This window comes from Nuphar pumila, chromosome 8 (assembly GCF_984573655.1).
Source record: "Nuphar pumila chromosome 8, dmNupPumi1.hap1.1, whole genome shotgun sequence".
NCBI classification, from domain to species: domain Eukaryota; kingdom Viridiplantae; phylum Streptophyta; class Magnoliopsida; order Nymphaeales; family Nymphaeaceae; genus Nuphar; species Nuphar pumila.
The window spans coordinates 31,785,023-31,797,426 of NC_143256.1; the positions used below are offsets into that span (position 1 = coordinate 31,785,023).

Sequence of the window (12,404 nt, forward strand, 5' to 3'; positions counted from 1 at the left end):
GATTTTAAAATGTAGAATGAAATGGAATTGGAATTGAAAGTTGGAATTGGGAATAGAATTTGATTTGAAATCTGGAATTCAAGATGGAATTTGAATCCAAGGTCTGGATTGAGATCCAAGATGAAATTGAATTCTGGATTTAGAATCCTAAATGGGAATTGGATCAAAAATCTGAGATCCAATGAAGAAGTTGAATTCTAGATCCTAAATGGAGTTGGATTCTGGATCCTAAAATGGGTTTTGGATCTGAAGTCTGAGATCCAAGATGGAGTTGGATTTTGGATCTGAGGTCTGAGATCCGAGATGGAGTTGGATTCTGGATCCTAAGATGGATTTGGATCCAAGATCTGGAATCCGAGATGGAATGGGGTTTTTAACCTTGGGTTTGGATTCTGAAAGTCCAAATGGGACTTTTGAAGATGGATCTGGGTTTTGAAAACCCAGATTGAATTTAAAATTTAGGAAGAGTCAAATTTTTGAGATTCAGAATCAATCTCAGTCTTTGATTTTGAGTTTTGAAGATAAGAAGATAAACTTGATTTGAAAATCAGAAACTTCAAAGTTAAATTGGACTTTGAAGTTTGAATTTTGAATTGGAAATTGAAGTTTTGAATACCAAAAATGAATTTGAAATTTCAAAGTCAATTTGGACTTTGAATTTTGAGAATCTGAACCTATAAATAAGGATTGATTTAAAGAAAAACCACCTGGATTTTTTAAAAGGAATTTTGAAAATATGATGTAATTCTGTCCTAAATGATGAATGATTTTAAATAATTTTGAAATTGGATTTGAAAATCATATTTCATTCTTTAAATGAATGTAAATAAGATTGAAGATATGATATATCCCTGACTATGGTCATTGAATCTATCATATAATAATCATATTGAAATTCAGATAAAGAATAAAACACATTTTTTGTGCTTTTATAGAGTTTAAAATGAAATTAACTCTCAATATATCCTGATTATGGCCATTGATATATGTATCGAATTAATTTTAAACTAAACTCAGATAAAAGAGAAAAATATTTTGAAAAATATGATAATTTTTGAAAGAGGTCCAGTCGTAGATCCAGTGTTATTCCATAAAAGATGAAAATCCTAAGTTTTGTTCACATCCTGACTATGGCTATTGATGCAAATCATCAACTTAGGATTTAATCACCTCCTATTAGACTGGTGCATGTGCCATTCGTGTTCCTATTTGTGAATTTTCAGAAATAAAAAAAAATGATCAAACAAATGGTATTTACATGCTCATTCATTCTATCTAAGGATGAAAATAGATATTCTCATTGATATCTAACTATTACAATATTGAAATTAAAATGATAAAATTCTATTTATTTTATATATCCCGTAATGGAACTTTGCTTCGATTGGTTCGATCGAACGATGCTGTTTTCTCTGAAATTTGAGGCTGGATTGATCTTCTCCAATCGATCAAAATGGATTGCTTACAGTGTTCGGAGGGCAACAGATGATGGATGCTCCAGAAGAAAAGTTGATAATGGATGAAGGATATCAGAGAAGAAAAATGGATAATCTCGAAGAAGTCTGGAGACCTCTTCTTAAAGGGAAAGTGGAAGGCTCGAGAGGGGAAATCCGTTGAGGATTGAGGGTGGAGAATGAAGGAGTTTGTTAAGGATTGACAATGGAGAGCCATCCTGCGAACAGGAGCTCGATGGAAGCTTCCAGAGGTGGAAATGCGCGGGAGAGAAACCGTTGTATATTTCCAGTATTTCCAAAAAAAAGGATCCCTTTAAAGAAAACTTTATATAAAATGGTTTTTCAAATGAGGTTTTTAGCAAAACGGCTTTAAAAAGCTTGAAACCATTCATTTTTGCATAGTTTTTTTTTATTTTTTTGGTTTTTTTGTTGTTTTTCCAATTTTTTTTGTATTTTTTAGAATAAAATCTTAAGATTTACGAGGAAACAAAGATTTAAAACTATTTTTTTTTGTATTTTTGAGAAATATTTACAAAAGAGGGTTTTTATGAAAATTCAAGGCTATTCTTCAGAAAGTGAGTTTATATCCGAGTTTTGAGGAAATATTCGAGGTTTAAAAAACTTCGAATCGAGAAATACAAAGCTATGGATCCAACAGAATATCAGATGGGCTGTCTGAGCCATTCAAAAATTTATTTTTAGTATTTTGAAATTTTAATTGGAAAATTTGGATAACGAGGCTCAGATTACTGGATCCGGATCTGAAATAGTATTCGATATATCAATATGGGATTTAATCCAGAAAATCTGAAGAATAACTGAAATTTGGTTTTGAAATTGCTTTGATTTTCTCAGAAGATGGGATCAGGGGCAAAAAAGATATTTTTACAAAACTTTGAAAAATTTGGGGTGTTCACAGATGCCCCTCTTTGCTACTGAGCCGGTTGAAGGCCGAGCTCAGTGGCAAAGATAACACTCCAAATTTTTGAAAATGCTATAGTCAGCAGATCTAAACTGGGTATGGAAGAATTTTTTTGAAAATGTGACTTCTCGGGCTTAACACCTTACCCTGAATGGCTTTGGGAAGACGAAATCCTCGAAAATGGCATGACTGAATAACAGAGGATGAGGAAATCGTGATGGGACTTTGGGTGAAAATCTCGAAATGGTGGAGAAATCAGAATTTTGATTCAGTCTTTTATAGGTGAGACAAGATCAACTTTTTTTTACTGACTCAGGTTTAGCCCTTAACCTGGATGGGACGAAGATATATCAAGATGAATTGAATGAGGAAAGGAATACATGAGGACTTTGATGGGACATTTTTGAGAAAAATGCCTCGTGAGATGAAGCTCAAGTATGATCCTTTCTTGGATGGATATATAAAGCATGGGTTCCTTTGATGGGGAAACCATGATGGGACTGGAAGAAAAACACCTTGTCAAAACGATGAATTTTGTAGGAACAAGACTCAGGTTTAACTCAAACCTGAAAAAGGAACATACCTCGTGGCACGAGGTTCAGGTTAACCTTTATCCTGAAGGGGACGACCAAATGGAATCCTCAAATGAAGAAACCATAATGGGACCTTAGGAGTTTGGACGAACAAATCCAAAAGGGGTTTGCGAAAGGAAGAAGATGGGGTTCCTTGAAGCTTGGAAAAGGGGATGATTTTGGGTGTCTCATTGCTGAGACTGAAATAGCTTTTGAAATCAATGACCTCTCAGCAGAAAATTGAGGTTTTGACCCTTAACCTGAGTGGGTACGACCATACAAATTTCTTGAGTGAAGAAACCGTGATGGGACAGGAAGAGATACTCCTGAAAAAGGTGACTTTTTGGAAAAATATAAACAACGCTAGGTTGCATCAAAATAGATATTGAATGTTTATTTCTTTTTTGAATAGCTAGAAAATTTTGCCAAATAGGATAAAATTATAGTTGACTCAAACACTTGAAAATGTGCATATATGTGCAAAAGTCATTCCCTCTTTTACCTAGAGTATTTCCTCCATCGAGGTTAACTCCTTGGTTTTAAGAGTCAAATTCAAAAAATTTTAGCGCTGATGATTTTCTTCAAGGAAGCTATCCATTTCTTTGATATGAGAAGAGAAGAAATATTCTTAATTTTATAAAAACAAGTAGTGAAAAGATACTGATAAAGGAATTTTGCATGAGAAAAGATGACTTCTGGCAAATTTGGCAGTTTGATATCTGGGTGTTTTCCCACGATGATCTTTCTGCACTCTCTCTTTTTTTCTTTTCTTTTTTGAGTCATTGAACTTTCTCGGGTTTTTATATCATCCTTCATTTGGATGTGTCCTGACTTTTCTCTCTTTTTCGGGAAAGGGTACGTCGCAAACTCCTTCATCTTGGAGATGTTCCGTTCCTTCTTTTATCTCAGGGATTCTATTAATGATATTGGCTACAAAGGTCTTCAAATGATAGCAGAAATCAAATATCTTTTAGGGTTTGTTAGTAGGTTCATTACACTCGCCTTCATCTCGACGGTGATCTGAACTTTCCCTGGAAGGATCCTTCACAAACTCCTTCATCTCGCAGATGATTTGAATCTTCTTTGGCCCCAGGGGTCTAGCTCGCATATCCGTCTTCATCTTGACGACAGTTGAGAGATCCCTTTTGCAGATATTTGATTGCAACTCTAAATAGATGAGGAGACATGGGTGGAGTGGATTCTTTTATAGCTCAAGATATTTTCACTGCCTGATTGTCAGATAGCAGTCTTTAAAACATGCGTCATATCCATGATCAATATCAATTCGCTTCTGGCTTTTCAATATCATTGAATAGTTCTTTCGCTAATCATGTCGAGGGCATTTCTCACGTCCTTTTGGTTGATTAACAGGAAAAAGATTTGAATTTTATCCCTTTTTCGCAAAAAGTTTCACCTTTTTGGAAAGAATACTAGAAGTAATCTGAGGTAGTTCTTTTGTGTAGTAAGTATATTGTAATCAACAACTGTTTTTAGCAAATTGGCATAATATTCCAGAATTCTTTTGTGAAATAATCACTCAATATGAATTTTGATGAGACCTTTAGTTGTAATTTAGGAAAATGATGTAAAGATCAGACTTTGAAAAACTTGACTTTAACATTTTGGAAATCCCGACCAGTGAAAAACACTGGATTTTAAATCCCGACCAGTGAAAACACTGGATTTCAAATCCTGACCAGTTATGAAAAACTGGATTTTGAAAATCCCGACCAGTGAAAACACTGGATTTCAAATCCCGACCAGTTATGAAAACTAGATTTTGAAAATCCCGACCAGTGAAAACACTGGATTTTAAATCCCGACCAGTTATGAAAAACTAGATTTTGAAAATCCCGACCAGTTATGAAAAACTGGATTTTGAAAATCCCGACCAGTGAAAACACTGGATTTTAAATCCGGACCAGTTATGAGAAACTGGATTTTGAAAATCCCGACCAGTGAAAACACTGGATTTCAAATCCCGACCAGTTATGAAAAACTGGATTTTGAAAATCCCGACCAGTGGAAACACTGGTTTTTAAATCCAGACCAGTTATGAGAAACTGAATTTTGAGATGAAAGATTTAATCTGATGGTTTGAAAGTGATTGAATTTGGTAGATTATATCCCGAGGGTTAAGGAAATGATGAGATTTTGAAGACACTGCGACCTAGAGGTTGGGAACTGATGGAATAAAGATTTTGAAGGTTTGGAAATGATAGAGTTTGAGAAATCGCACCCTAAGGGTTTGATCTTTTGGAATGCATGACCAGCGGGAGATAGATCTTTTGGAATACATGACCAACGAGTGTTGGATCTTTTGGAATATATGACCAGCGAGTGTTGGATCTTTTGGAAATACATGACCAAAGAGTGTTGGATCTTTTGGAAATACATGACCAACGAGTGTTGGATCTTTTGGAAATATATGACCAACGAGTGTTGGATCTTTTGGAAATACATGACCAACGAGTGTTGGGTCTTTTGGAAATACATGACCAACGAGTATTGGATCTTTTGGAAATACATGACCAATAAGTGTTGGATCTTTTTGGAAATACATGACCAACGAGTGTTGGATCTGTTGGAATATATTAAATTTTGGGAAATTTAAGACAAAACTTGAATTTTGTAGAAGGGAAGACTATGATCAGAAGACTGAATTTAGAAAGTTACTGGTGCGAGGACTGGATTTTCCAAATGAGCTCAATATACGATTGAAAAGTTTGAGAAATATCCAATGCGAGGATCGGGTTTTACAGATGAGCTCGATTTTCAAAAAGAATTTAAAAATCAAAGATCCTTGGTGCAAATTAATGGACCATCATAGTTTAACTGTATGTGGTCTGCTTTCAGGATTTATCCCCTTATCCTGAACGGGGAAAAAAATAATAAAAAGAATACCTCATTGAAAGGAGGCATCAAGTTTATCCCTTAACCTGAAAGGGTATAAAAGAAAAAGATGGATAAAAATTCAATAGTAAAATTGACAAAAGATTGTTAAAATTTAACAAAAATTGGCAATAATTTGGTGAAATTTGATTAAATTGAGAAAATAAACCATATGAATGAAATTATTAAAGATCACAAGATCATTTGAGAATTAGTAGAATTTGAGAAAAGAATTTTGTCTAATCCTGCCTGCATATGATGAAGGAAGACAATTATAGATCAAAATAAAATGCCCCAGTATCATGAAGAAGAATGCGAGAATTGATAGAAGATCATTGTTTTATTGAAACGACTTCTTTTAAAGAGTACAAAAGGCTTAGAATGAACATTTCAGGTATAAAACTTCTTCAAATGCAGAGCATTGACAGGATCTGGCATTTCTACCCCATCTACGTTGATCAGCCGATATGAATTGCGAGACAATGCTTCTTTAACCACATAAGGGCCTTTCCAATTGGGTGACCATTTGCCCCGCGGTCGATGCTTGATATGAGTTGTCGATCTGAGCACCAAATCGTTAACTCAAAATTTTCTCTCAATGACAGACTTGGCATAGTGTCGAGCTATCCTCTGTCGATAAGCTTGAGCATGCTCTGCTGCCTTGAGTCTCTTTTCATCTAGTAGATCCAGCTGCACCAATCTATGCTGCTGATATTGATCAAGTGGCAATTCTTTAAGGGAGGCGAATTTGAGAGCGGGCTTCTGGATATGGAGAGGTAACACTACTTCAGTCCCGTAAACAAGTTCTGAAGGAGTGGCATTAGTCGGAGTCTGAATGGTGCTTCGGTATGCCCAAAGTGCATCATGAATTTTCTCATGCCAATCTCGACCTGTTCTCACAGTCCTTTCCAAAATGCGGATCAAAATCTTATTGGTAGCCTCTGCTTGGCCATTCCCTTGAGGATAGTAGGGAGCTGAGAAATGATGGCAATATTTGAATTTAGAACAAAATGTTTTCATTTTCTCATTTTTGAAATGACTTCTATTGTCTGAAACAATATCATATGGTATGCCAAAGCGGCAAAGAATGTTTTTGTGAATAAAAGAAACCACATGGCGGCCTTCTACTGTGCGCAGAGTGACGACTTCGACCCATTTTGTGAAATACTCTGTCGCAGCCAGAAAGTATTTGTGGTCGTTGGAAGCAGACAGAGTAATTGGGCCTACTACATCGAACGCCCACATAGAAAATGGCCAAGGAGAAACAACTGATTGTAGATATGTGGTCGGCGCATGAATGGAAGGTGCATGCATCCGACACTTGACACACTTCTTCACAAATCTATGACAGTCCTATTGCATGGTATTCCAGTAGTACCCTACTCGGACGATCTATTTGACGAGAGTCGGATAGCCAACATCGCCGCCACAAATCCCTTCATGTGCCTCTTGGATAATTTTCATAGCTTCTTCTTTGTCTAAACATCTGGCATATTCAGAACTGAAACCACGGCGGTAGAGGACATTGGCAAGGATGAAATGACGGATGGACATACGCTGAATTGCACGTTGCTCCCTTTTAGGCATTTCTGGTGGAAATTCACCAGTCTCAAAAATTTTTTTGATATTCTGGTACCAAGGCTTCTCCTTCTGATTGACTTGGTTTACTTGCATGGTTGAAATGAAAGCAGGTTGCTCAAGTCTGCCAACTTCGAAAGAACGACATGATTCACTGCCTTTGAATGATAAAATGGAGCTCAGGCTGGCTAAGTCATCGGCTATCTGATTGTGCTCTCTTCTGATGTGATTGAGCTGAAATTCTTCGAAGTTGTCCACAAGAGCTAGGACGATCTTCTGATAGAGAATCAATTTGGAATCTTTCACCTGTCATTCAGTGTTAACTTGACTGACGACAAATAATAAATCGCCAAAAGCATGCACTCTCTTGACATTGAATTTTTGCAGAATTTTGAGGCCTTGTATTAGAGCTTCATACTCGACCATATTATGAGTGCATTGAAAACCAAGTTTGAGAGAATACGAGATCATTTCTTTTTCTGGAGTGATTAACAAAACTCCAATCCTTATGCCAGACATGTTTTTAGAGTCATCGAAGAATAGGTTCCAAACTGGAGGTTGTTGGACATTGCAGATGTGCTCGTCAGGAAAATCATCCTCTGCTTTAATTTCTTTTGTCAGGGAAAAATCTGTCAACTGATCTGTGATCGCTTGGCCTTTAATTGACTTTTGAGAAACGTATTCTAAGTCATATTGCATTAGGAGGACTTGCCATTTTGCAATCCGACTAGTGAGAAATGGTTGTTCCAAAATGTATCTGAGAGGATTGAGCTTTGATAGAAATTTGATTTCAGATGCCAACAAGTAATGTCTCAGTTTCTGGCACATCCAAACCAGAGCTAGACAAGTTTTCTCCATCTGAGAATACTTCTTCTCATAGTCAATGAAGGTTTTGCTCACATAGTAGATGGCGTGCTCTATCAAACTGCCTTCTTTGTATTGTGCGAGGAATCCACCACAAGCATTCTGGTTGACGGAAATGTATAATAAGAGAGGCTTCCCTAATTTTGGAGGATTCAAAACTGGTGGATTATGGAGATACTGCTTGATGCGCTCAAACGAGAGTTGGCATTCCGATCCCCATTCAAATTTTACTCCTTTTCTTAGCAAATGATTGAAAGGTTCACATCTCATGGCTAAATTGGAGATGAATCTGCGAATAGACTGAATACGCCCTTGAAGGCTTCGCAGTTCCCTGAGATTAGTTGGAGGCGGCATGTCAATAATTGCTTTTGCTTTAGCCGGATCCACCTCTATTCCTTTTTTGCTGATAATGAAACCGAGCAATTTGCCGGACTCTACTCCAAAAATACATTTCTGAGGATTAAGTCTCAACTTATAAAGAATGAGTCATTCAAAAACTTGACCAAGAGCATTAAGGTGATCCTCTTCTTCTTTAGATTTGACCAGAATGTCATCCACATATGCATCCATATTCTTATGCATCTGATCGTGGAAAATGACGGTCATTGCCCTCTGATAGGTTGCCTTGGCATTTTTGAGCCCAAATGGCATTACAGTATAGTAGAAGGTTCCCCATGGTGTAGTAAATAAAGTTTTTGACTGATCGCGAAGGGTCAGCTTGATCTGATTATATCCTGAATATCCATCCATAAAGGAGAACATAGCGTGGCTTGCCGTGCTATCGATCAAAAGATCAATGTTGGGAAGTGGATAATCATCCTTCAGGGTAGCCTTATTGAGATCTTTGAAATCAATGTAAATCCGAACTTTGTCGTTCTTTTTAGGAACTGTCACGATATTTGCCAACCAGTCTAGGTAATCAATGGCTCGGATGAAGCCTGCTTATAACAAATCTTCAAGTCCTTCCTTGACTTGTTGCTTAATTTGAGGGTCCAATTTCCTCAGTTTCTGCTTGATTGGTCTGGAATCTGGTTTTAATTTGAGTCGGTGCTCAACCAGCTTGGGATCTAATCCTGGCATATCTTCATAAGTCCAGGCAAATACTTCTTGATGCTACTTAAGGAACTGGACGAGTCTTGCTTTTTCAACTGCATTTAGACTTGAACCAATTTTGAGAATTTTCGGATCATCTTCTGAACCGATGTTGATATCCTCAGTTGGATCTTGAACCAAAGATGAGGGTTTATCCTGCTTCTGAATGTGAGCAAATTCTGGCAATTCTTGGATAGTTGAATCAAATTATGCTAGCTCTTTGGTCTGCTCTGCTGCCTGACTGACCTCTGCTCTGACTTTTATCTTAGGAATCCTTGCCAATTTTGAATATTTGGGATTGATAATGAATTTCTTCATTGATTCAGGAGTTATGATCCTGAAAATGCCAAGAAAGGTTTTTAAGGAAAAGTACAAGCCAAAAACAAGCTTTTTATACAAAGCAAAGAATAATGGCACCGACAAAATATAAGAAAGAATGATAGACGCCAAAATATGAAGAGAATATTAACTTTTCATTGATTGGAAGTAAGATATTTACAAAATTTGACAAAAAGATGGGACTATATTGTCCCTACAAGATCAACAGAAAAACAAGGACAGAAAGCAAGAAAACTAAGGCATCATCTTCTCATTTGTTTCCTCTAACAAATATTGTTTTCTTGTTAGAATCTTGGCCGGTGAACCCCAACCTTGAACTGTCTAAATGCTGAACGGGAATGATAGGCTCCACTATGTCATCCTCATTTTTTCCCATGCCTTAGAATGGTTGGTATCTATGTTTTATCAGCAGATCAAATTTTTTTCTTGCTTTGGAAAATTGAGGAAATAAGGGATGATCTTTGAAGGAGGTGTAGTTGATACGTCCTCCTAACTTGAAGAAACAGGGTCCTTGCCATTGGACCGTGGCTGCAACGTTTTCTTCTTTCAGGACATCTTTCAACTTCAGCATTTCTAAGCTTTCGCTGAGGTTGATTTCATCAGCTTCTCGAATGCTTGGAATATCTGCTGTAAATGTTGGACGGGGAATCATAGGCTGTGGCAGCCTTTCTTCGGGATCTTCTCCCAGAATGGTGGTGATCATTCCTCCCATGGACCATTTTTTGCACTGGTGGAGGGTTGATGGAACGACATTAGTGTTGTGGATCCATGTTCGTCCCAACAGAAGATTATAAGTGGGCGGCACATTGAAGACATGGAACAAAACTGTATGCACTGAGTAGTTAATGAAGATTTCCAGGAAGATCTTGCCTTTTGCAGTCTGCCCGTGATTGTCGAAGCCATAGATTGTGATAGGATCAGGCACATATTCTTCTTTTTTTAATTCCAAGGCCTTTGTTGTCATCTCTGGGCAGATGTTGAGGCTACTGCCTCCATCAACAAGTACGTGCAGGACAGTCATGCCCTGGTCCTTACCACGATATACAATGCATTGTTATGGAATGAATGAGGCTTTGGTAAGTCTTTATCAGAAAAGGTGATAGGCGCATTGGTCATTATCTTATTTACTATACGTGCCATATCTTCTGGCGTGGTGCCTGGCTTCACCTTGATCTTTCTCAGCAAATCATCTAGCATTTCTTGATGCTTGGGGGAATCATGAGTTAATTCAAGGATGAAAATGTTGGAGAGTGTCGTGATCGGTTTCTGGAGATTATTGGCTCGCTCTTCGACTGCCTTAGAGGTTTCTGCTTCCTCTGCGAAGGCTTCCTTTTTAAGAAATCTTTTTGGGAAAACTTAAGTTTTTCCGCTCTCAACTGATGCATTCATTTGGTTCAAAAATGAGAAGATATTCATTTTCTGGGATGTAGGCTGGTCTCGATGTAGAATCATTACCTGATGCTAGAGACTTATGTCTTTCTTGGAGTATGGATGTATATGGCTTTGTGGAAGAAATGAATGTTCTGAAATGGTTGCGGGGAATGATTTGGGAATGGAGCTGATAAAATTTCCATTTTTCCTTCCTCTTCATCTTCTACGAGGATACTCTTGTCAATACAGTCCGGGATCAAGTGCTTCAGGATGAAGCAATACTCTGTATCATGCTCCATTGCCCTGTGGAATTTGCAATACTGCTTATTGAACCTTCCCATGATCACTGGCGGATCTGCAACTTTGGGATGTTTAACCATTCCATGAGACAATAGATATTCCAAAACTTTTTCCAAGGGCTGGTCGAGGGGAGTAAATTTTTGGTCCCTGCTCCAATTGATATGCTTGGGCTTTTCCTGAAGATCCCCTTTTTGTTGAGGACCGCTTAAAAGAGGTTTATCATTGTTCTTAAAGAACTTTCCTTTTCTCCCATTCTTTTGCTCAGGCTTCGTGCCATTGTTATTGCCGTTATTGCTGCTACTGCTCTGATTATCCCCGAGAGCATCGGCCGAGTAAGTAAAATGTGCCTTCTTTTTCGGATCCTGGACATTCTTGGCCAGAGTGACGCCTTCATACATTCCATTCTCTACTCCCATTTCGAGTCATTCTGCTCGTTCTATCAGTTTAATGAATGATTTGGACGGGTATGGAAAAATGAGGCTTTTCAGAGGTTGTGAGAAGTTGTTGAGGATGTTTTGGAGGGCATGTTCCTCAGAGATGGGATTCCTCATCTTGTTACAAATACTTCTTCACTTGTGGATAAAATCTCTGGCCCTCTCATTGGGTTCTTGCTTAAGGTTGTACAGATGATTGAGCGTGGGCAAAGCTTCTGTATTGAACAGAAAGCGCTCAATAAACATATTAACAACCTTGTCAAAATCCCTCAGTTCAATGGGATTGACATGCTTGGCATACCATTTGGCAGCTATCCCCTCCAAACTGCGGGGAAAGCATAGGAAGAGAGCACGATTATCTTCGCTGAACCTGGCACATTCGGCGAAGAACATGGCAAGGTGGGCCTTGGGATTGTCGGTTCCGTCAAACTTAATGAACTTCCTGGGGAGGTTCTCTAGATTGTTATCTCCTTCCAAGCCGAGGTAGAAGTCCTGCCTGGTGTATGATTTCTTTCCCTTGTCTCGGATTTGCAGATCCTTGACTATCTTTGTTAGCGCTTGGATTGGATCTTCCGCGGGGGCCCCG

The 12,404-nt window shown here is 37.9% G+C and overlaps 1 protein-coding gene across 1 annotated transcript in view; it reads right to left on the minus strand.

Moving 5' to 3' along the window:
• Positions 1 to 11,800, minus strand: part of LOC149829878 (cytochrome b561 and DOMON domain-containing protein At3g07570-like) — an 86,936-nt gene extending 75,136 nt beyond the window's left edge. The window contains exon 1 of the mRNA XM_090015323.1: positions 11,622 to 11,800. Within this exon, the coding sequence (XP_089871449.1) occupies positions 11,622 to 11,800 (179 nt within the window). The remainder of the gene's footprint in view (positions 1 to 11,621) is intronic.
• Between the last annotated feature and the right edge of the window lie 604 nt (positions 11,801 to 12,404).